The following is a 23,168-nucleotide window of genomic DNA, read 5'->3' on the forward strand; positions in this document are numbered from 1 at the left end:
TATTAAGCAGATGTAATCTTGATTACCTTACATAGGAAAAATATCTGAGCTTCGGCTTGTCAAAATTTTGGACAAGAGACATATTTATATACAAATATTAGAGAAAAAAAGGATAATTATTTATGGGTAATGCTTGATAGTCAGGTAATACTGTATAGCTTTTTAAATGTTATACTGTATGAACATGTTCTCATGGTTAACGCTAATACAGTGAGTGATGTTAATTATAACAAAATTATGACATTAAATTGTTATACTAAATTATCTAAATTCATTTGGCGTGAATCAAAATTATGACCAATGTAATATTTATTTAGTAATAAATCGCTCTTTTAAATGACTTTCTCTCATGATTTTTTATTATGTTATGTTATTATTTTTACTTGTCATCACAATATGAATTGTTTAATGTCACAGTTGTAATTTTATTCTATAAAAATAATTTTTCATAACTAAGACTGGGCATTTTATAATAGAGATGTTCTAAGAAGTCTAACCGTTTTCATAATTTTAAACATTATTATTTAAAAAAAATGGTCCATTCTTACTGATTTTCTAATGATTTCAGAATAAAAATAATACATAATCTGAAGTGACTTTCATACCTAAACATTTCTATAATTTCATCATTTCAACTATCAGAATTAGTTAATTTATAATTAAGTGTCATACTATTACTTTAAAAGTCAAAATCATAATTGATATTTTTATTAAAAATGACTTCATAGTGTTGACTGTCATAAATCAATGTTTTTTGTTTGTTTGTTTTTTCATAATTCCTCGTTATCAAGGTGTGAATTACAGGGGGGTTTGGGGGGATTGACCCCCCAAATTTACGCTTAATCCCCCATGAAAGATGTCAAAACAAGATAGGGGGGTTGGGTCAGTCCTTTAATACTGAGAAATATTTCACTTTGATCTGTGTATTTAAAATAATAGATAACATAAATATACACCTATAGCGCATGTGTTTAGACTGTGGGGGAAACCAGAGCACCCGGAGAAAACCCACGCAAACACAGGGAGAACATGCAGACTCCACACAGAAATGTCAACTGACCCAGCCGAGGCTCGAACCAGCGACCTTCTTGCTGTGAGGCGACAGTGCTAACCACTGCGTCACCCTAATCCAGCTTCATATATAATAATATGACATTATAAAATTGAAATGGTGGAAACTGTAATTTTAAATGGTCTTAAATTCAACTAAAACTGACCACTATTCTCTCCAATATGCTCTGTTCTTCCTCATATCCAGTAGACCGCTAAGTCACTAAGGTGACCAGGCGTGTGTGTGATTGGCTCATACACACTTCCGTCATTGTTTAGCTCCGCCCTCCGCTGACTCCCGTCGAGTGACGAATGCAGGAGGAGCGCAGGTGCACAGGCTGGAAACTGCATCCAAACCACAGCAAATAAACCTGCCGTTACGGTAAGCCAGAGCTTCTCTGCCTACATCAGTCCACTTTAATCAACGCGCATATCGAAATTATCTAGACGTAACGTTAGCATAAAAGCAGCAGGAAATCCGCGGGCTTAATTTATAAACAGCGTAACCTTCATTTGACATCGCTAACGTTAACTGGAATGGTTCATAAACAGCCTCTCCTGCATAATCCATCGCTGTTTGCTAACTAGCTCGTCAGCTGGGTTTTGACTCTCTCGTCGACACATACGTGTTATCAGTTTGACTAGTGTGGTGTTAACGTGGCTCACTGGCCCGAGTGGAAATGGAAATCATCCGTGTGTGTCAAGCGGATAGATGCTAACCAGAGATATACTGACTTAACCAGTATCAGTCATGCCAGTCTCTCTTTTACAGGCTGCCGTTTAGTTCAAGGTCTTTCAATTGGACAGTCAGTGCATAAACGTTAGCAGCTCTTCTTATGCGCGACGCTTTCTTGCTCTAATCTTGTACTTCAAGCCTGAGCCATATGTTTGCATTAAGCCGTAATACGTGTGTGCTCAGGTGGACAGACTAATAACAGACTTAAAATACAGCAGAAATGAACACTCAGACCAGGGTTTGTCTGTATATGTGAAGGAAATCCTCAGGTCTTCTCTGAAATTGGAATATTGGAATAACCTTCCTCTTAAAGGGTTTGTGTGTTCAGTTCCTGACAGGCAGCTAAGCACAGGGTTTAGCTTCACAAAACCTTTAAAATCCCTGGCCATACTGACCGCCGAGCTCAATCCTGAAGCATACGGTGATAGTGCAGGTTACACCCTCTATTCTGTTTGAGTGTATTGCAATTCAGCTAATAGGCCGTGATAAAGGGAATATTTGTTTCAGCTCAGTATCAGGAACTGTTTCCGTTGTCTGTTTGTATCAGAAGTGTACAGTAAATGAATAGTTCAATTTCAATTGTTCAATGTCAGTTGTTCTCTCTAATTGGTTTCATGGTAAATGTCTAAAGCGTACTTGAGAGACTTTAAGGTTTACTTCATTAAAAAATTTAAATTGTGTCTTCCTCTCCCTTCATGAAAATTTTAGGTGACACTAACAAGACTTGAAAACCAATGACTGTTTTATAGGGCAGTAGTTAACAGTAATAAATGGAGAAAACATCATCAATTTGGCAACACGTTGCATGCAAATTGTCACAACACATGCAAATGCAGAAATACATATCAGAAATGTGTCGGGGACCTCAAAAAGGGGCTGCTTCCTGTTTAAAAATAGTGGGTGCTTCTCAATTCTAATTTGTGCATCCTCCTATCCTATCCTATCCTTGCTTCCTTTCCTCGCATCTTAACTTCACACCTTTAGGAAAGAAAAGATGCGAGAACAGAGGAATGTAATCAAGTTAATATATAGATTTGTGTGTTGTCGAAATGATGAAAATCTTCTCAGTTTATTACTGTTTTTCTTATTAACCCTCAGCACATTTGCGATCTCTCTGCTGTCATACAATAACACAAATCATGATATGAATTTTGTTCACATTATTAGAAGGCAAACTGCAAACATATACAGAGTGAACAACTCACTTTATTTTTAAACCTTAAAAGCAGGGAAACCTAGGTCTTAAACCAAATACACATTGCAAATATGCTGTAATTACAAATATTTTCCACTGTGAAATACACTTATACTGTCAACATCTGGTCTGCCCTTTAGCATTAAATATTCTACAGCATATGTCTTTTCCCAGTGCTGGGTTGCGGCTCCACTGCGTAAAACATATGCCCGAATATTTGGCGGTTCATACCCCTGATGAATTAGGGACTAAGCTGAAGGGAAATAAATAAATGAAGCACATGTTTGATGTATGCACTGTCGTGTCACGTCGAGTGTTCCAGTCAGAACCCTCCAGCAGACTGTTAGCTACTAACAATAGCTACTTTTCCACTGCTGGTAAGTACTGCTTAAAGCAGGCATATATACATGCATTAATTCATTCTTTTTCTTTTAGACTTAATCCCTTTATTAATCAGGTGTTGCCACAGTAGAATGAACCGCCAACTTATCCAGCTTATCCGGGGCTCAAACCACCTTCTTGCTGTGAGGCAATTGTGCTACCCACTGCGCCACCATGCTGCCTGGCATATAGACATATTATAGACATATCATTATAGTTACACCACCTCTACCTCTCTCTTTTGTGACATCACTCTAGGTCACCCCATCCAGCTCTCACTGGATCTAGTACTCTGCTACCAGTGAGAGGAATGCCTGCTCCTTGTCTACTGCTCACAATACAGTTAAAGTTTGATGCAACAGTCATTTAAAGGGTCATAAAACACCCCTGTCTAGGAATGGGCGAGTAATCGAAATTCAGAACCTATAATCAATCAAAATTTTCAAGGTCAATTTTTTCAAAAACCTAATTTACCTAATTTATGCTTATTATATTATTCTGATCTAATACTTCTGCCAGGCACATGTGTAGGGTCAGGCGCAACCTTCACATACCCGTACACCTTTCAAAAAAAGGTAACTACACATCACAACGACATGTAGCGCAAGCTTTGTTATTGGTTGGTTTTGTAGTGGTGAGGAGGGTGGGCGGTGCGGAGAGGCGTGTTTTACACAATGTTTGTTTTAATTTCAGTTGTTCAGCATTGCTGTTCAATAAAGAATCATAGATAATAGTGTGTGGGTGTTTCCTTTAATTATTTTAAAATCAAGTAACACACCCTTTATTCAAAAAATCTCACACTTGTAATAAATGAGCATATTTACTGTACAAAACTTGAAGAGTAGGGGGCAAAAACATTAAATAAATAAATAAAATAATGGTTCATCAATTGTAATCGAGTTAAAATGTTAATCGAGATAATCAAGATTTAGATTTTTAGGTCAAATCACCCTACTAACATATTTTTGTCACGTGTTAGCAGACCACTGTTATCCACACATGTCCATGCGCGATCAGTGCTCTCATCATGGGGAAATGGAAACAAAACCTTTGTTGTGTCACATTTAAAAATGCAACACTGATGACCCATTTTTCCGAACAATTCTCCTGCTTGTTTGAATTACAGTTGGCAGTACAACGTGGCATCTCTATGAACACTGTTACAGGTAAAAACAGTCTTCGAAGCTGTTATCATACATATTAATGAAGTTGCATCTCGTTCACAATGGAGCGTGCTGATTGGTTCAAACCAAGTCTAAGAATTAAAGCACAGGTGTGCTGAAAACTTAATAACGCTACTTTGTACCAGCCAGTACAGACAGCCAATCTCCACGTTGGAATTTACACAATGATCTGATCTCATCGCCGTGATGTAGCTTCAAAATTTCTTTTTGAACCAGATTTGCTCTAAACAACACTAATTCTCACTGTTAGCTAAATATATGTGTCCTAATAGTGTTTTTAGCAAGTGGGACACAAATACATGACTGTCAACATCTCAAAAAATGTGTTTTGGTACTTTGTGACCCTTTAAAATGGTTGTTGCTGACTTAAAATTTAGGCGTCTGTTGTAGTAAAATTATTTAGTACAGTTTGCTTAAATCCTCAACCGATATAATACTTGGCACTGTATGCAGAGGAAAAGTCTCAAAAAGTGAGCTGCACTGAGAAGTACTATATATACACGTATGTAAGATACTGTACATAACTTCTTTTGCTGCAGATTCTTCTGTTCATTTGTGTGAGTGCAGTGGAAACATTCCTGCTGCTGTTTTGAATTTTAGGCATATTTATAATCTCAAATGAACAAAATTACTATTAACAAGCATGTTTAGTCTAGAGCACATCATGGTTTTAGATGTTCTGTAGAAAATTTTAATCTATTTCATTGTTGCAGATGGCTTCAGCGAATGATGCTCGGTATGGACAAAAAGACTCTGCAGAACAGAACTTTGACTACATGTTTAAGGTCCTGATCATTGGTAACAGCAGTGTTGGCAAAACTAGTTTCCTGTTCCGTTATGCTGATGACTCCTTCACACCTGCTTTTGTCAGCACTGTCGGCATAGACTTCAAAGTCAAGACCATCTATAGGAACGACAAGAGGATAAAGCTCCAAATATGGGTAAAGACACATTTCAGCTTTCCTTTTTACTTGAGTTTTGCGTTTGACCTATGCTGTGTTGATTTGGATTTGGAAGTATGTTTTTTTGTATTTCAGGACACTGCTGGGCAGGAGAGGTACAGAACCATCACCACAGCTTACTATCGCGGAGCAATGGGCTTCATTCTTATGTATGACATCACCAACGAGGATTCTTTTAATGCCGTTCAGGACTGGTAAGAAAGATTATTTTTGTCAGTAAATCATGGAAAATGACATTTGTAAAAACGTTGCTTAGTTTCTGTCAAACTCCAGCCTTTTCTGAGAACATGGCATATATTTGCAGCAACCAAGTGCAGTGTGATTTTCCACACAAACCGATATACTGTACAACATGACAGTCACAAACACGTGTGATTTGTAAGTAGGCATGAAGTTAAAACTCACTGCCTATTTTCAAAATGCATGCTATTGATCTCACTGTGAATGATTCTTCCTAGTTGATTCATCCATTTTATTGTATATTGGGGTGTAACTGTACACAGAAGTCACGATTTGGTATGTGTCTCAGTTAAATATGGGTTTGGTACAAGAAATAAGTAACAAATACCCAGTGCTTGCCTTTTTTTGTTTATTTTAAACAGGCAGACGTGTTTTGTCACAATCAGCTGCAGAACTGAAAAGCTTTTTGTGATAAGAAGTACTTAATAAAACGTTAACAGTGTGTCGAATGTAAAATTCAATGAACTACAAAACTGAAATCTCTTAAAATGAAAATGTTAGCAGTGCAGGTCCGTCTATCAGCTGTTAATGCAGCAGCCAGTGCAGTGGACATCTCCTGTTCAATCACTGCTATCGCTTGTGTGTGTATGAGGTATAAAGACTGGCTTATGTGCACACGAGTCTTAAATTTGTATAGTTTTTTCTATGTAAATGCACTTGATGGACGTGTGTGACCAATATCTGTAGCAGCCCTTTTATATAGTTTTTCAAGATAAAGAATTTCAATTTTTATACAAGTACTACTTATCTAGCCACTTTTCCGGTATTGACCCAAATACTCAGACCCATCTCTTCTAGTCAGCACAGAAATGGTTTCTTTTTCCAATTGCTGCTGATAATGTAACTCTTTGGAATGCAATATCAGTGGCAGTTGTTGCCTTCGTAACATAGTTATAACGTAAATGACAAAATTTTGGCACTACTTTTTCCAGATATTTACTTTGTTGAATAACAAAAAGTAACGTTTCCACTTAGCCAGCTATGGAGAAACTGGCAGCCAGGGAACAGAATAGCGATATCGTTCACACATTGGTTCCTAAAATTTGCATCTCGTGTTTCAAAATCAAAGATGGATTCTGTTAGAAATGGCTCTTTGTTTCTTTCACTGCTGTGGTCTTTTCTGTCTTCCTCCGGTGACTGGCACATCTGAATTGCCTATATACATTGTCAGAGTCATGTTATATGAACCAAACTGCAACGCCCATATTGTGGGACAAATACAAATTTTGGGACAAATACATGTTCATTTACACCCCTGATATGTTTATGTTATCTGGAGCTAGACTTTCAGCCAATGAGATTTCAGGGTGGATAGGGCTACCTGCCGCTATTGATGCCCACTTTCAAAATGGTGCCTAATGAAGCCTTAAAACAAATCTTATGAATCTTTTATGTTAAAAAGTGGTATTGTTATGTCATAACTAATCCAATCATTTTTGTAGCATTTACAGATGTTTTTGTTTAGCAGTTGTCGTTATTTTGTGCTGTGTTGAATTCTCCGTCAATCATTTTGCAAAGTAATGGGTTAATTTGATTCAAATCTTTGAAAAGCTTTGTTTTGTCATCACTGTCCACCACACTGTCACAAAAATTTAACCAAACAATGTTTTACCCATATGTAAATAAATTGCATCATGTCAAATGCATTGTAAAAATGCATTGTGTAAGCAGTGTACTAGTTATATATTATCATTTCATCCAGAAACAATGTAATTTAGGTTAAAAAACACACACACAATTACAAATGCAATAAGCATGTATTGAGGTTCTCCTCACTTTTGACAAGTCCTTTAAATTAAACCGAGAAAGCAATCAAAAGAGTCATGGTTGTAAAGATGTCACCATTTACAATGCACGCTTTCAAAAACTGCATATCATTTAATTAAAGTAGTATTTAGGCAGTTCAAATTCTTTATCTTAATGTCCCTCATTGCTTTCAGGTCCACACAGATTAAGACGTATTCATGGGACAACGCTCAAGTGCTGCTGGTGGGAAATAAGTGTGATATGGAAGATGAGAGAGTTGTTGCTGGACAGAGAGGCAGACAATTGTCTGAACAGCTAGGTGAGTTTTCCTGATTACTTTTACATCTAACAAGAATGTTTAAATGCTAATCTGATGTTGTCAAGCTTTGTCAAATATTTCATTGTCAATTAGGTTTTCAGAGATGAAATACTGTAATGGGTGCAGTCTCAGTATTATTAAATTAGTGAAAGTTAATGATTTTTTTCTTATTTAATTTGCTATAAATTTCAGTTTAGTTTTAGTTTGCTTCCTTAATGGTATTGTTAATTCTAGTTTTTATTTTATGAGCACATTTCTATTTAGTTTTTATATATTTCACATAAAATGTCCAGTGGCAAACAAAGTTAAGTGTTTGCACAGCTTACATTAACTCTTGTACAAACCTCTTAGTAATAAAATTAAAATATAAGTTTGAACTGAACCAAAAACCACACAAATGCAATGTACACTTACAAAAGTAAAAATGATGTAGATTTCAGACAAACATCTTTACATTAAAGATACTATATGTAGTTAAACATCTCTAGTTTACATTTTTGGCAGATGATAAAAAGACAGAAACGTTTCATGTTTATGTTTATTTTTGCTAAAAAAAATTTTAAAGTTATTTCAGTAAATATATGAATGTTGATAAGTGTTTTTAGTTGACTTTAGATTTTTTCATTTTACTAAGAATTTTAGTCCTAGTTTCTGTTTACTAAAAAAACCTTGCATCCAATTAACATACGGCAGGTAAAATAAGTATTGTACGCATCACAATTTTTCTCAGAAATATATTTTTAAAGGTGCTGTTGGCTTGGAAATTTTCACAAGATACATTATATGTAACTACCAAAGTAATCCATGTATACAAAGAAAACAAAACTAATTTTTTTAAATCAGGGGTCACCAACCCTGTTTTTGGAGAGCTACCTTCCTGCAGAATTCAGCTCCGACCATGATAAAACACAACCAAACCAATTAATTAGGACCTGAAGCAGCACTTGATAATTACATGTGTTTGGTCAGGGTTGCAACTGAAATCAGCAGGAAGGTAGCTTTCCAGGAGCAGGGTTGGTGACCCCTGGTTTATAAATTAAGTTATACGTACATAAATTAAACAACACAAGGAAAAAGGTTTCGAACACGCGTAAAAAAGAAAGTGTAAAATGACATGGAATGCCCAGACAGCAGATGAAATCTCTCAGGAGGTATTCAGCAATCCTCTGCCCCTTGTCAGAGTAAATGAATATTAGCTTAGCCACAACACCTACATTATCAGATGTTGAAGATAAAACCAGGGTGGACATTTCAGCAAGACAGTGATTTCAAACACAGCTAAAGAAACACAACTGGGTTCAGAAAAGAAAATAAAGCTGCCGAATGGTTAGATCAGATTTCATCGAAGACACTTACAGAACCAAGAAGATTTGAAGACTTTGTTGAAGTTTTCGAACAAAACACCTGACCAATGCATTTGACTCTATTCCACATACAAAAATTCTTTTATAGAAAGTATAAAATACCTTTGAGTAGTAATTATCTCCATGTGTCATTTCAATGTTATTACGCATAACTAATTTTTCTGATTATTATTTCTCGACTGTTACAGGCTTTGAGTTTTTTGAAGCCAGTGCCAAGGACAATATAAACGTCAAGCAGACATTTGAGCGACTGGTGGATGTAATCTGTGAGAGAATGTCAGAGAACCTGGAGTCAGCAGATCCATCCATGACTGGAAACAAGCTGGGTCCCGAGCTCTCAGAGCAACCGCAGCGCTCACACAAGGACTGCGCTTGCTAACCGGAATCACCCGCAAGCGCAGACTGAACAATGGAAAACTTTGGTAAGGGATGAGCTGATGAGATGCGGAGAGCCTGTCTTTTTCTGCCAGCATCTTTATACTAGATTTTGAATGATTACAAGTCAATTTAGGGTCTAATGAATTACAATGTGAAATCGGGTGAATGACATTGTGTGGTCCAAATTCACATAAATATCCTCAGCTCTTTGGCAAGACATATTTGATTCTTTTCTAAACAAACATTTACAGCTTTACGATCAGACTTTAGTGTGGAAACCATCCGCATGAAGGCGCATGATCGATTCAATCTTAAACTTGAATTTTCCGTAAAGTACTGTTTCACTCTTTTATAAAAGTAAAGAGTAAATATCGAAGACACACTAATTCATTTGCTCCCTATCACTTTTAAATAACAGCAGGTGTATTTTATTATACATATTATATTATATTATATAAGTAAAATGCTATACGTGTCATAATCAATGTTATTAGGAAAAAATAATTATGGTGTGCTTAAATGCAACTTGTTTTTGTAAAATCAAAAATTATTATTATTATTATTATTATTATTGAATTTTCAGTCATGTTTAGTCCAGTTCATCCACATACTGATGATTATTTTACCACATGTATGAGTGTCTGTGTGCATGTTAGTACGCCATCCTAGCATAGATATTTTGTTTACAGTAATAGATAAGGGGTTTATTATCATTCCACTGGCTGAAAGCAAAAACATCATCAAAGAATGAATTGATGAGCTTTAACTGTGTAAATTTGAAGAAACCGTAATATTAAAAACTAATGTTATTCGCTTAAAACTCTCATTTTGGCCTCAGAAATAAATCCTGCTAAGATAATAAGTTCCTTTATTGAATATGCATCATTGATTGATCACTTGTAAGTGAACACGATACTGTTGTTAATTATGTTATGATTAAGTGTTAATTTACTGCTTTATTTATTGCGTATTTATTTTCTTGCATTTATATTGGCGTATGTGTTCTGTTTTCGATTAAGAGAGCTACTGCTATTCTTACAGATCAGGCGTGGATCCCTGAAATGTCTCACTTTTAGACTTTCATATACAGAAGGATGCAGTGATTGTTTGAAAACCTCCTGTATTACAGTATGTGATTATTTCCCCCCTATGCAATGCAGAAGATTTCTCATACCAAATAGTAACTAAATGCAGGGACGCTGTTTGTAAGGTGCAAAATTGATGATTTCTACCCTTTATTTATATCCTGTTTACAGTCCGTCTTAAACCTCCGCAAGCCACTGGAATTAACTTTTTTATATATACAGAGAAATTTAACACATTAGGAAGCTTTATATGTAATCACTGTTAAATTGCAGACCATGAAACTGAGTTGGAGGAGTAGAACACTTGGTTTTGATACTCTTTTTGTAGTTTGTCATTTTGAGTTTTGTTCGTTTTCTAAATTGTACAATAGTTCCACTACTGTTTCTGCACTATGACGGATGTCATTTTAAAAAATTGCACACAGGTTTTAAGTGTGGTACATCATATTATGCTGTTTTTCACCCTTGGACAGATCGCTTATGATAATCCACTACACTAGCAACTGATATGTGCTGGACACTTAATGTTACAAGTTTTATTCCAAATGAAATGGCCACATGCATCTGTTTGAGTTCAATAAAAGCTTTTGTTTGGAGTCTGTTGTGTTGTGACTGTCATTGGGAATGACCTGTGCCTTTTATATGAGATGTAATCAGTGTCACTGAGTGATGATGGCCTGTGCAACTTGCAGAACATTCAGGGGGCATCAGTAAGTCTTCAAATAAACAGTTTGATAAACGAAAGATATTTATGGCTTATGTATGTATGTATGTATGTATGTATATGTATGTATACAGTTGAAGTCAGAATTATTAGCCCCTTTTACATTTTTTTCTTCTTTTTTAAATATTTTCCAAATGATGTTTGACAGATCTTGGAAATTTTCACAGTATGTCTGATAATATTTTTTCTTCTGGAAAAAGTCTTATTTGTGTAATTTAGGCTAGAATAAAAGCAGTTTTTAATTTTTTAAACACCATTTTAGGGACAAAATTATTAGCCCCTTTAAGCTATTTTTCTTCTCAATAGTCTTCAGAACAAACCGTTGATATACAATAACTTGCCTAATTACCCTAACATGCCTAGTTAACTTAATTAGCCTAGTTTAGCCTTTAAATGTCAATTTAGACTGTATGGTCCTAAGTGTCTTGAAAAATATATAGTCAGATATTATTTACTGTCATCATGGCACAGATAAAATAAATCAGTTATTAGAAATGAGTTATCAAAACTATTTTGTTTAGAAATGTGTTGAAAAAAAATTTCTCCGTTAAACAGAAATTGGAGAAAATAATAAACAAGCAGTCTTATAACTCAGGGGGGCTAATAATTCTGACTTTAACTGTGTTTATGTAATATTATATATATACACTATACATATACATATACTGTATATGCACTGTATGTAAATAATTTTAATAATGAGAAAACAAAACAAGACTACCTCGCTGCATTGTTATTATCTCTAAACGAGATTGAATAAAATACCTGAATTGTTTGCATATTATAAGACCTCTCTGAAAATAAAAGATTTTACAAATTTTCTAAAACCAATAAACACCGGAGAAGGTTTTAAATATTATTTATTAAGTATTTGGATACGATGATAATAATTAAATTATGCAAACAGAGCATTTTTGGGGTGAGTGAAAGTATAAAGGCGACCTTTTTTTCTGTAGACTAGTATATCTATTTTTCTTAAATACATGAAGACCTTTATTAGTGGATAGCTGCTGAGCGCAATGAAACGTGGGCTATACTTTATTACTTGCTCTTATGTGCTAAAACACAACACTTTCCTTAAATAATAAAAAAAAAAGGGGATTCACCTATTAAGTGTCATAGCCTATAGGGAAAAAATAATGTTTCAGGTCTTTCCAGAGCATTTGGGCTGAATGTTTGACGACGTCTATCTAAACGAGAATGTTATAAAATACATTTTCTTTATTCTTTTCATTTTTCTGTCTTTATTAACGGAGACTGTCTGTGGTTTTATATTATGGATTGGTGTGCTCACTGCGCTGGGTCTCTCCGTTAGTGGCGAGACCACTCGATTTCGTTGCCAACAGTCGGTCGGCGAGTAAATGAATATGATAAATGTGAACACACAGGCATGTGCGTACAGACATATCATGTACTGCTGAACAGTAACCGGTCATTTGTTTGTTTCGGATGTCTTTATTTGAATAGTTTTGTGATGATGTGATGGTATGCTTTATCTGCCGGATTCCCGCTGAAGTGGGCGGGTTGTGTGACATTTTGATTCGGGGGACATTCTGGGGGCAGGGTTTGCGTGACGTGCTGTGAGCTACTAGCCCGACAGTGGAAACGCGATATGATTTCGGCCTCACTGCTCAACCTCCCGTGCGATTGGCCCGGCCCGGCCCGATTAAAGCCCTTGCTCGCACTGGCCCAACAGTGGAAATGCGGCTAATGTGTGAACTTTCTGTAACAAGCACATGTGCATGGGAGTTTTTTTCTTTTTCTATGAATCGGATTAAAGTATTTTTTTATATATTGTGACAGAAGAATAAAGCACAAGATGCGGGATGCTACCTGTGTGAGCCTTGATTTATTTTTCTGCTGCTACACGAGTCAGGTAAGCTAACCTGTATTTTTTTAAACTCTATCCATTACACAACATCTTTCATATATATCCGGAATAAGCAGGTGTAAGTAATATGAATCATCCACATATCTTTTGCGACTTCATTATCTGAGATGTGAAAAGCATGGAAAAGCTGCCTGAAGCCAATCAATGCAGTCACGCGCGCACAAACATAAGAGACACGAACGTGCTGGTGGAGTGGGTTTGTGTGTGTGTGTTTACAGCAGTTTGACTGATAAATATGATTTTGTAGCTAAATCGTTTGCCCGCAAAGCAGCATTTCCCATTGTTTACTCAGGGGTGACCAGGTAGATCTCCAGGAGCAGGATTGAGCACCCCTGGTTTACATCGTTGCTAAAGCATAGCGTTAACGCTAGACACTGAACATGTCATGATATATTTTAACAAATAAAAACACTTACAGATCGAGCTCACAGCTTCTGCTTTGAGGAGATTTTAGCCGAATCCAGCACTGAATTGGGAGAGATTCTGGAAGCTTGCTGTGTATTTTATAATTCTCTGGAACATAATTAATATTAAACTGTAAGCACTTCTGTCTTTGTGCCGTGTCCTTTGGAAGCCCAAATACAGAAACAGTAGACATTTTTAAAACATTTTTAACTTCATCTCTGCTATAACATATAGCGTCTCTGGCCACGGCGCTTACCTGCGCAGTTTGTATGCGCAGTAAACGAACTTGTGATCTCACAGGGGGCGGAAGTATTTTTTGTAGTCCCCAAAATTTGTTCATTGTAGGCTTTGCTAAGCTAACTCTGTAAAAACCGAGGTCTCCCTTTGAATTGAACTTTGAGCTTTTTACATTCAGAGATGTTGTTTATGTTCACACAGCTACATTACACATCAACTAAAGTTTAAAATATGATATCATAGTGGACCACCCCTTTAAAAAAAACCCTCTCTATTAAACAGCACTTATGGAAAGTAATGCATTATGTTACTTTTGAGTTACTTTTGCATTACTTTTTCCATACCTGCTTGAGGCTTCATCTCTTTCAGAACTTGCAGAACTCTTTTTTTTTTTTTTTTTTTTTTTTAATAGAGGAACTTTGCAGTTAACATTGCACTGTTCGATCATTACAAATCGTTTACCTTTTAAAAACACATCAAATAAGAATAATTTAGGATAATGTTATCTTCTGAGAATTTCCTGAGCCTAGAGCTCTACAGGGTGCGCCATTTATATGGATACACCTTAATAAAATGGGAATGGTTGGTGATATTAACGTCCTGGTTGTGGCACATTAGTATATGTGAGGGGCAAACTTTTTAAGATGGGTGGTGACGGTGGCCATATTGAAGTCAGCCATCTTAAATCCAACTTTTGTTTTTTCAATAGGAAGAGGATCATTTGACACATCAAACTTATTGGGAATTTCACAAGAAAAACAACGGTGCGCTTGGTTTTAAAGTTACTTTATTCTTCCATGAGTTATTTACAAGTTTTGACCACTTATAAAATGTGTTCAATTCAATATGCTGCCCATTGTGTTGAATTTTCAATGCAATCCTCTTCTCCCACTCCTCACACACTGATAGCAACACCGCAGGAGAGATGCCAGCACAGGCTTCCAGTATCCGTAGTTTCAGGCGCTGCACATCTTGTATCTTACGTTGATATCACCAACCATTCCCATTTTATTAAGGTGTATCCATATAAATGGCGCATCCTGTACATGCCGTATATGCAGATTAATGACAGTTGAAAGCAATCTGTTTGATGCTTTTGTACTTTATGTCCTATTAGTGAAGTAAAATGAGTATTGAGACAAACTTGTACCTTTTACTTGTCTTCCATGTGTTCAGAAAAATGAAAAATACTTGCAGCGCAGAAATGTAAGGTTCTGCCATCTTGGCGTCTGTTTTAATTAAGCTAAATTAATTAATTAAGCTAAATAATAACTCCCGTAATGTTTTTAAAAAGTAATTTATACATTTTTTTAAAGTAATGTGTTACTTGTTAATTAAAAAAGTAACTTTATTACATAACTTGCATTACTTGTAATGCGTTACCCCTAAAGGTTGATTTATACTTCTGCGTCAAACGCCGGCGTATGCTACCGCGCTGACGCATAGCCCTTCGCCGTGGCCGTCAGCGTCACTGACGTGCACCTCTCAAAAAATGTAACTACACGTCGCAACAACGCGTAGCGCAAGCTCTGTGATTGGTTGGCTTGGTAGCGCTGACAAGTCTGGGCGTGACCGAGAGCCGTGCGAGCGATTTTTTACAAGTGTGGAGTCCCGTGAAGGAGCTCCGGATGGAAAGTTTTGTTTTGTGTTTACCTCATAGTTAAAGTTGTTGCACGTCCGCTGGTTCCTGCCTCAAAATGAGCGAGTTTGAGACACTTGTACAACCAGGAAGTGTTCAGGAAAAGCAAAACAGAAGCGAAGAAACTCGACACAGAGGAATATTTACACCTCACTGCCAACTAGCGTTTCGGAAGTGTTAATGCAGACCAACAGAGACAGCGCGCAGAAGTATAAATGCACAGCTGTGCGCGTTGTCTGTGCCGTTAGTTACGCCGGTCACTTGACGCAGAAGTATAAACCAGGCTTAACACTGGCCGCGTCCAAAATCGCATTCTTCCATACTATATAGTACGCTAAAGTAAGTATGCGAGCCAAGTAGTATGTCCGAATTCATAGAATACGAAAAACAGTATGCGAGAAGCACCCGGATGACCTACTACTACTGGTGAGATTCTAAAATGTGCATCCGATGCATGCTACGCAATCCCATGATGCCCTGCAAGAGAATTCATGAAGCGACTTAACTCACGTGATCATGACAAAATGGCGGATGTAGTACGTCCGAGTTCCATTCATAAGCTGCATCCCAAATGGCACACTATATACACTTATGCACTTACACACTCAACAATATAGTATATGGATGTAGTGTAGTCCTAAATGGGTTTTTTTACTAAGCGGAAATTTAAACCATTTGCCTGATGACGTTTGACCGTAGACAACTTAATGAAATAAGTTACCAATCTACCAAATAATACCTGCCATGAGTATAACCATCGGGAGGTGCTATAAATCTCTCTCATTCTTTCATTTTCTTGTCGACTTAGTCCTTTTATTAATCCGGGGTCGCCACAGTGGAATGAACCGCCAACTTATCCAGCAAGTTTTTACGCAGCAGATGCCCTTCCATCTCTGGGAAATATAAATCACTCTCGTATGAGAATTTTGCTTTCACAGTCCAAAATAAATAAGTAATCCAGCATCAGGGCCTGAAAGCTCCGCCCCTTCCGCCATGTGATCAAAACTGCGGCTGTTGAGTGCGTGAAGTGTTCACCAGTCCACTCTTCATTTTAATGGTTGAATAAGTTCATCATGCGAGTATTTAAAGTGCACTTAATCTTTTTAAAGTTTTCAGTGTGAACACACTGCTTACACTATTTATACTACAAAATGGCGTAGAATAGTGTATAAGTATGCGATTTGGGACGCATCAATACTGCTCACATATACTCAATAGAACATACTTTTCTAATTGGAGAGTAGTACATTTAAATTCAAATGCAGTACCTATTGAGTGGTAGGCGATTTTGGATGCAGCCACTGTATACTATATAGTAAGCTAAAAATAGTATGCTAGTCGAGTAGTATGTCTGAATTCATAGTCTGCATCCAAAATCGCATACTTCCATTCAATATAGTACCTAAAATCAGTATGCGAGCAGAGTAGTATGTCCAAATTCATAGAATTCGAAAAACAATATGAGTACTACCCTGATGACCTACTACTTCCAGTGAGATTCTAAAGTGTGCATCGGATGGACGCTACTCTGTCCTATGATGCCCCGCGAGAGAATTCATGAATGGGAGTAAAGCGATGCAACTCACGCAGGTAGGTCATGTGATCATGAAAAAATGGCGGATTTAGTACGGCCGACATCCATTCATACTGCATGGAACATACTTTTCTAATTCAAATGCTGTACCTACTGAGTAGGCGGTTTCGGATGCGACCCAGAGTGTGAGTAAACAAAATTCTGGCATAACCTATGGTGCTGCGAAAAGCGGTTAGATTAAACAAGATGATTAGTCATTAAAAAAGTGAGCGATTGGTCCATATTTTAAAATTCTATCTAGAGTGGTCATGATTGATTGTTGATTGGTCTCACACAGTCACGTGATGCAATTTCGCAGATCTGAGTTCACCAAACTTAAATTTTGTAAAGCAGCAAACTGCAAAACTTGTTGCAAGACCTTGCGTTTTCAGTTTCTTGCATTCGCTTGCATATGAATGGAAGTCTCTGGGGCCAAAAAGGGCAGTGTGACTGCACTTCAAGAGTTCAAAATAGGACAAATTGTTGATGTGCGTCTCATTGGTGCATCTGTGACCAAAACAGCAAGTCTTTGTGATGTATCAAGAGCCACGATATCCAGGGAAAGGAAGGATGAACTGCATACAACAGGAGTAACTGCAGACGCAAGAAGAAGCTGAAAATGATGTCTGAGAAACTGAACAGATAAGCCTAATTAAGTGTCTTGTAAATGTGAATTAGCAATATAATTAAATCTAACATCAAATATAAATTTAAAACAAAGATGTATTTAAGAATACATTTATCTTATTATGACAGACCATATCTTGATTGAAAAAGTTAAACCGCTGGCCTACAGGGAGCTGCAAGACTGGATGCAACGCTTGATTTGCCTAATTAATAGTGTAGGCTTATTAAGTAGTAAGTAACAACCAAGAAGAATTTTGATACTTTCTGCGTCTCCAGATAATGAAGGATGAATGACAAGCACACAGATGCTAAATGAAGAGAGTCTGGGGAATTCAAAAACCACATGTTAAGCGCACTATATAAATTACCTTCTGTCGAAACAGCGTCACACAGTCCAAACGTTTTCTGAAGAAGATCAAAGAGCCATCGACATCTGCACCAATTCGTTAATGAATGTTGTATTGAACTGACAAGTGGAGGCCTGCAAAACACGGTAACACCCAACGCTCTTTATTATATCGCAACGCAAGTATGGCTGTGCTCGCCTCTTGTTTTCAGATGTCTATGGATAATAGCGCTGAATTCTACACCACTTGTGATGCACAGATGATGGGGGATCTTCTGCAGTCCAACAGGAGCTTTCTTGAAGTTTCTTGGGGCCAGCATGACCCTTCAGTCTGGACAGATGGCTACTCTGCAGTCATGGAAAAAAATTATACATACTTTCCACCCACAGAAGAGCTTTACACCATGCAGAGTGGATCAATACAAGGAGAAAGAATAAGTCTAGACTCTTATAGACCACTTTATATGCAGTCTAGAGAGCTCTGTATGAGCTTCAATGAGTTGGGGTTCACTTGCCAGTGGCTGGAAGGATCAACATATGGGACAACCTGTAAGAAAACCTACTGCACAATGAAGGAGCTCATCTGCCATCTGACGGCGGAGCATGTTAATGTGTCCGGAGAATCCAATTATGTGTGTTTATGGAACGATTGCTCCCGTCAAAGGACTCCATTTAAGGCCAAGTACAAACTGATCAATCATTTAAGAGTCCACACAGGAGAAAAGCCCTTTCTCTGTTCCTTCGGATGTGGGAAGGAGTTTGCCAGAGCGGAAAACTTGAAGATTCATGAAAGGACACATACAGGTAATATTTTTGGGTAACATTTTAGTTTGAGTAACACTTCACAGCATTTGCTACTGGTTTATTACCTGTCTATTATTGAGATATGAACTGTTTATTAGCACTTATTAACTACAGTATGACCTTATTTTTTACAACTCTAATCTTACATAAACACAACTACTAACTATCAATAAGCAGCTGATTAGTAGTTTATTGAGCTAAAAGTCTAAGTAAATGGTTTGTTAAAAGTGTGAATTGTACATTAAAATAAATAATGTGTGACCCACTTTTGTTATTGCTGCATTTTGGTCTTTTCATTAATGTTACATGAAGTGATTGAGTTGAGTTTTTCTTTTTGTTGCAGGTGAAAAACCTTTCAGATGCCCTTTTGAGGCCTGTGAAAGGAGGTTTGCAAACAGCAGTGATAAACAAAAGCACATACGTGTTCATGCACCTGGCAAACAATATATGTGCATGTACTGCAATAAGACATACTCTCATGCCAGCTCCCTCAGAAAACACACAAAGGTAAATTACACTGCCTCTCTCCAGCCAGCATACTGTTATTCTATTTTCATTTCCTGACCACATTTTCCAGCCTTGTTAAATATGTCAGTTTTGTCTTCAATCATGTTAGAAACATGCACACTGTAAAAAATGTTAAGTCAGTTCAACAACAACAATAAAAAGCATAATCCTTGTTTCCTTTTGTTTTTTTTCATGTACTCAACATTTTTTCACCTTTAATTGATAGGACAGTAGAGAGTAAAGACAGGAAAGGATCAGCATAGGACCTCGAAGCAGGAGTTTAACTCAGTTCACCATGAACACCAGAGTGCCGTGTGTAGACGCTCTAACCAAGGAACCCGATGTGTCCTCAACTTTTGAAAACATCAGTTGCACTGACCTAAAATGTCTGAAGTTGAGTGAACAAAAAACTCCTGTGGAAATTGATACTAACAGGACGACATGCTTTACATATGAAGCATTACAAAGCATTTTTTCCTGTTTGCCCTGCCATGTTTTGATCCTTATCTTGTTTTACCTCTTGTCCTGTTTCTAATTCTGTATCGAATAAATGTTTTATTAACATTTGTCTCTGTTTTATTTATTTTTTAAATTGAACTATGTTCTGATAAAGTTTGCTCTGATAATGTTTTGTTTCTTCGTACTAATTTTCACAAGAGTTTTTTTTGTTCAGTCAACTTCAGACATTTTAGGTTAGTCCAACTGATGTTTTCAAAAGTTAAGTACACGTCGGCACCAATGGTGTAGTGGTTAGTGCGTCGACTTCAGTGTTCTCAGTGACCTGTCACCTGAGTTTGATTTCTGCCTTAAGGTTCTATGCTGACCCTCTTCCTCTCCCCATGCTTTCCTCTCTATGCTCTCTACACTGTAAAAAAGTGATTAGTTACTTAAAGTGAGTAAACCAATTATCTTAATAGCAACAAGTTTACAAAATTTACAAAAATAATGCAAGTAAACCCATTGTAACTTAACCCATTGTTGAATTTTTATAATTATGCTTATTGTACTCACCTTTTTAAAGTCGACTAATTCTTTTTTACAATGACAGATTATTTTAGCATGTCTGTTTTCAAATAATTACTGTAATTATTACAATATTACATATTTGGTGCTTCATTAAATCTATAAAATCTACAACCGTATTGAATTTAGAAGACACACTGGAGTCTGGAAGAGCAGATTTATTTTAGTTACTGTCATTTTGCTTGATACAGAAAAGCTGGGGAAAAAAACAAGTATAATAAATGTGTATTGGAAAAAGTGATTAGTTTACTTTTATTTTTTTTAAAGTGAATACAATTTGCATAATAATATGTCCTGTCAATTAAAGTTGATTACACGAGAAAAAAAAAAGGATTTTTTTTTGTTCACCCAACTTTAGGCTTTCCAGTTCTGTAGACAAAAAATGTTGAGTTGGCACAACTTAAAAAGTTTAGTTACAGAGTATTCACTTCTTCAGAAAACCAATAACCCAACTAAATGCTTTTGTATTACTGACAAATAATTTGAGGTCAGTGCAGCTGATGTTTTCAAAAGTTGAGTGAACAAGAAAAAGCAAAAGGAAATAAGGATCGTGTTTTTTTTTTTTTTTGTTGAACTGACTTAAAAATATTTACAGTCCATGTTTAAATGGTTAAAACAGGTAAATAAAATACTAGAATTGTCAACTGTGTGTTAAATCATTCAGGAAACACTTTATTTTTCCTAATTGTGCTGGTAAAATGTACAGTAAATGTTATTTTGTTTTTTAAGTGAATGATTATGTGTGAATTACATTACAAATACTTAGTTCTTTAACACTGTCTTACATATTTTCTGTCTTTGTTCTTTATCACTGCAGGCTCACGTCATAGAATCAACACAACGCTGCATTTATGACCACCAATATGAAGATCCAACATTTTTTAAATAACATTTTAAACAGTGGGCTCTAGTGTTAACATACATTTGGATAGAAATAACACTGTAAAAATGCAGGGTTCAACACAATTCCTTCATGTTCTCCCAACATAAATAATTTAAGTTAACTTAATTGTTTTTACAAATTTAAGTCGATTGAACATGAAATAATTAAGTTATTCCCAAAAAGCTCCTTTTAAACAAGTAATTAGAACAAGCAAGCAGCAAAAATATTATTTGAGTGAAAACCAGATGAATGACACTCCACTCTGAAACGCTAATAATATAAAAAATCTATAGTTTATTATTTAAACAAATAATTAATTTGATTATAATTTGATATGCTACATTCAAAAATGAACTGAAATAAAATGATTTATAACAGACATTGTTTTAAATTCTCCCACTTTAAGTCTGTAAAGAATAAATTAATCAACATTTTGACAACTGTTTTATTATTAGTACATCGTTGTAAGTGCATGCCAAATCTGCATGTACAGTAATACATTTCAATACTCTGCTTGTGAATGTAACTTGAATTGAAAAATAAAAATATTATCAGTGTTTGAATTGGATTCAATTAAATCAGAAATCAAAGTGTGAAACTACATATTTACAGTTTAAACTCTAAGCACAACACTAACACTTTCTTTTTGTATTGTAAAGTGAACATGCTATCATCGTGTAATAAAACAATAATAGCACCATTCAGTTTCATGCTGAGCATTTATTAATTTAAAAGCATTGTGAATGACAGAACGAAGAGGGAGTTGAACATTAGTAAATGATAATGTGTCTGTCTACTTCAGCAGATGAATTTAGAACAGTGGTTCCCAAACTTTTTGTTGTGTGCACCCCTTTCTAATATTTGAGACCTGAACAAAAGTTCATCTGGCATGTTTTTCATTGCTAGGGCTTCTTGGTGGATGCTGCAGTGCAGGAAACCGATGGTGCATCTCTTCAGGGTTGCTTGTTTGTGCCTCCTTTTTTCTTCTTCTGCAATTCCTCCTATTGTCCTTGAAAAAAAAAAACACAGGCATGTCTTGTAAATGGCTGTGTCTTGTTTAATAAGTGCCAGACCATATATGAGGGCTTAAGACTGCTATTAGCTAAAACCTCACCACAGACTACACATTGTGGATTTGGATTTTCTGCATCTCCAATCCACGTAAACAAAAAAATAAAATAACTGTCGCTATATTTGAATTTCTTACTTGACATTTTCTCACTTTCTACATAGGCCTGATTCTCTTCATTAGTGCATTTCTGCTGGATTTCTCTGCTCCCGCCTGTGCCTCTTCACCTTGTTTGTTATCCTTCCAGTCCATATATTCAAGGCCGCTGCACATCTCCATAGAAGAGGCTGATGTAGATGGTTCATCCCTATTGTTACTTGACTTTTTGAGTTGAGTTTTTAACCAGGTGTCCATTTTGATGAATATAGTAAGCGAAAAAAAAATGAAGAATGTACTATCACTTAGCGCCTAATGTGAAAGGGCGGGGCTATTGTTACGCAGACGTGAAGCCGCGAGATGAGTGAGTATGCATAGGTTGTAAATTACAATTTGCAATGTGATTTTTCTCTTTCAGTGATTTTCTTTTCTCTCAAAAATATAACACCTGAAGTTTACCCAAGATAAATGTTTAAAAAACAGATTCTCTTGCACACCCCTAGGGGTGCACGCACCCAGGTTTGTGAGCCGCTGCTCTACAGGAAAAGCAGATCTGATTTATGTGAGTGCTAGGAGGGTGCTAGACTGTGCTGACTTGTAGGGAAGTAATGATTCACCTGACTCTCGATTCGATACGATTTAGATTTAGTCATGATTTTTTAACAAAACTATTTGAAACAAATTTAAGATGAAGACCCCTTTAA

At 36.3% G+C, this 23,168-nt stretch overlaps 2 protein-coding genes across 7 annotated transcripts; both read left to right on the forward strand.

Annotated features, from left to right (window-relative positions):
- The first annotated feature begins 1,353 nt into the window (after positions 1-1,353).
- Positions 1,354-13,240, forward strand: rab3aa (RAB3A, member RAS oncogene family, a). Of its 5 annotated transcripts, none has more exons than XM_087239258.1 (6): positions 1,354-1,432; positions 5,260-5,487; positions 5,584-5,702; positions 7,689-7,813; positions 9,366-9,599; positions 13,168-13,240. In XM_087239258.1, exons 2-5 carry the CDS (start codon positions 5,260-5,262, stop codon positions 9,554-9,556), a joined length of 663 nt encoding a protein of 220 aa, XP_087095384.1. In that variant the 5' UTR covers positions 1,354-1,432; the 3' UTR covers positions 9,557-9,599; positions 13,168-13,240.
- On the forward strand, positions 13,177-22,742 carry LOC141378182 (transcription activator GLI3-like). Of its 2 annotated transcripts, XM_087240884.1 has the most exons (4): positions 13,177-13,240; positions 18,343-18,886; positions 19,230-19,393; positions 19,620-19,953. In XM_087240884.1, the coding sequence occupies exons 1-4, from the start codon at positions 13,184-13,186 to the stop codon at positions 19,632-19,634; spliced, it is 780 nt and encodes a 259-aa protein (XP_087097010.1). In that variant the 5' UTR covers positions 13,177-13,183; the 3' UTR covers positions 19,635-19,953. The 2 variants fall into 2 exon arrangements, with proteins under 2 accessions (XP_087097010.1, XP_087097009.1); XM_087240883.1 differs by lacking the exons at positions 13,177-13,240; positions 19,620-19,953 and adding an exon at positions 21,234-22,742 and having other exon boundaries at positions 18,186-18,886.
- The last annotated feature ends 426 nt before the right edge of the window (positions 22,743-23,168 follow it).

Source organism: Danio rerio, chromosome 2, assembly GCF_052040795.2.
Source record: "Danio rerio strain M-AB ecotype USA chromosome 2, GRCz13ab, whole genome shotgun sequence".
NCBI classification, from domain to species: domain Eukaryota; kingdom Metazoa; phylum Chordata; class Actinopteri; order Cypriniformes; family Danionidae; genus Danio; species Danio rerio.

Excerpts from the sequence above, each read along its gene's own strand:
- LOC141378182 (XM_087240883.1), top strand. The coding sequence starts at position 18,268 with ATGGCTGTGCTCGCCTCTTGTTTTCAGATGTCTATGGATAATAGCGCT. Across the intron at positions 18,887-19,229 it reads TCATGAAAGGACACATACAG|GTGAAAAACCTTTCAGATGC; the intron begins GTAATATTTTTG and ends TTTTTGTTGCAG. Across the intron at positions 19,394-21,233 it reads CCCTCAGAAAACACACAAAG|GCTCACGTCATAGAATCAAC; the intron begins GTAAATTACACT and ends TTATCACTGCAG.
- rab3aa (XM_087239258.1), top strand. The coding sequence starts at position 5,260 with ATGGCTTCAGCGAATGATGCTCGGTATGGACAAAAAGACTCTGCAGAA. Across the intron at positions 5,488-5,583 it reads GGATAAAGCTCCAAATATGG|GACACTGCTGGGCAGGAGAG; the intron begins GTAAAGACACAT and ends TTTGTATTTCAG. Across the intron at positions 5,703-7,688 it reads TTTAATGCCGTTCAGGACTG|GTCCACACAGATTAAGACGT; the intron begins GTAAGAAAGATT and ends CATTGCTTTCAG.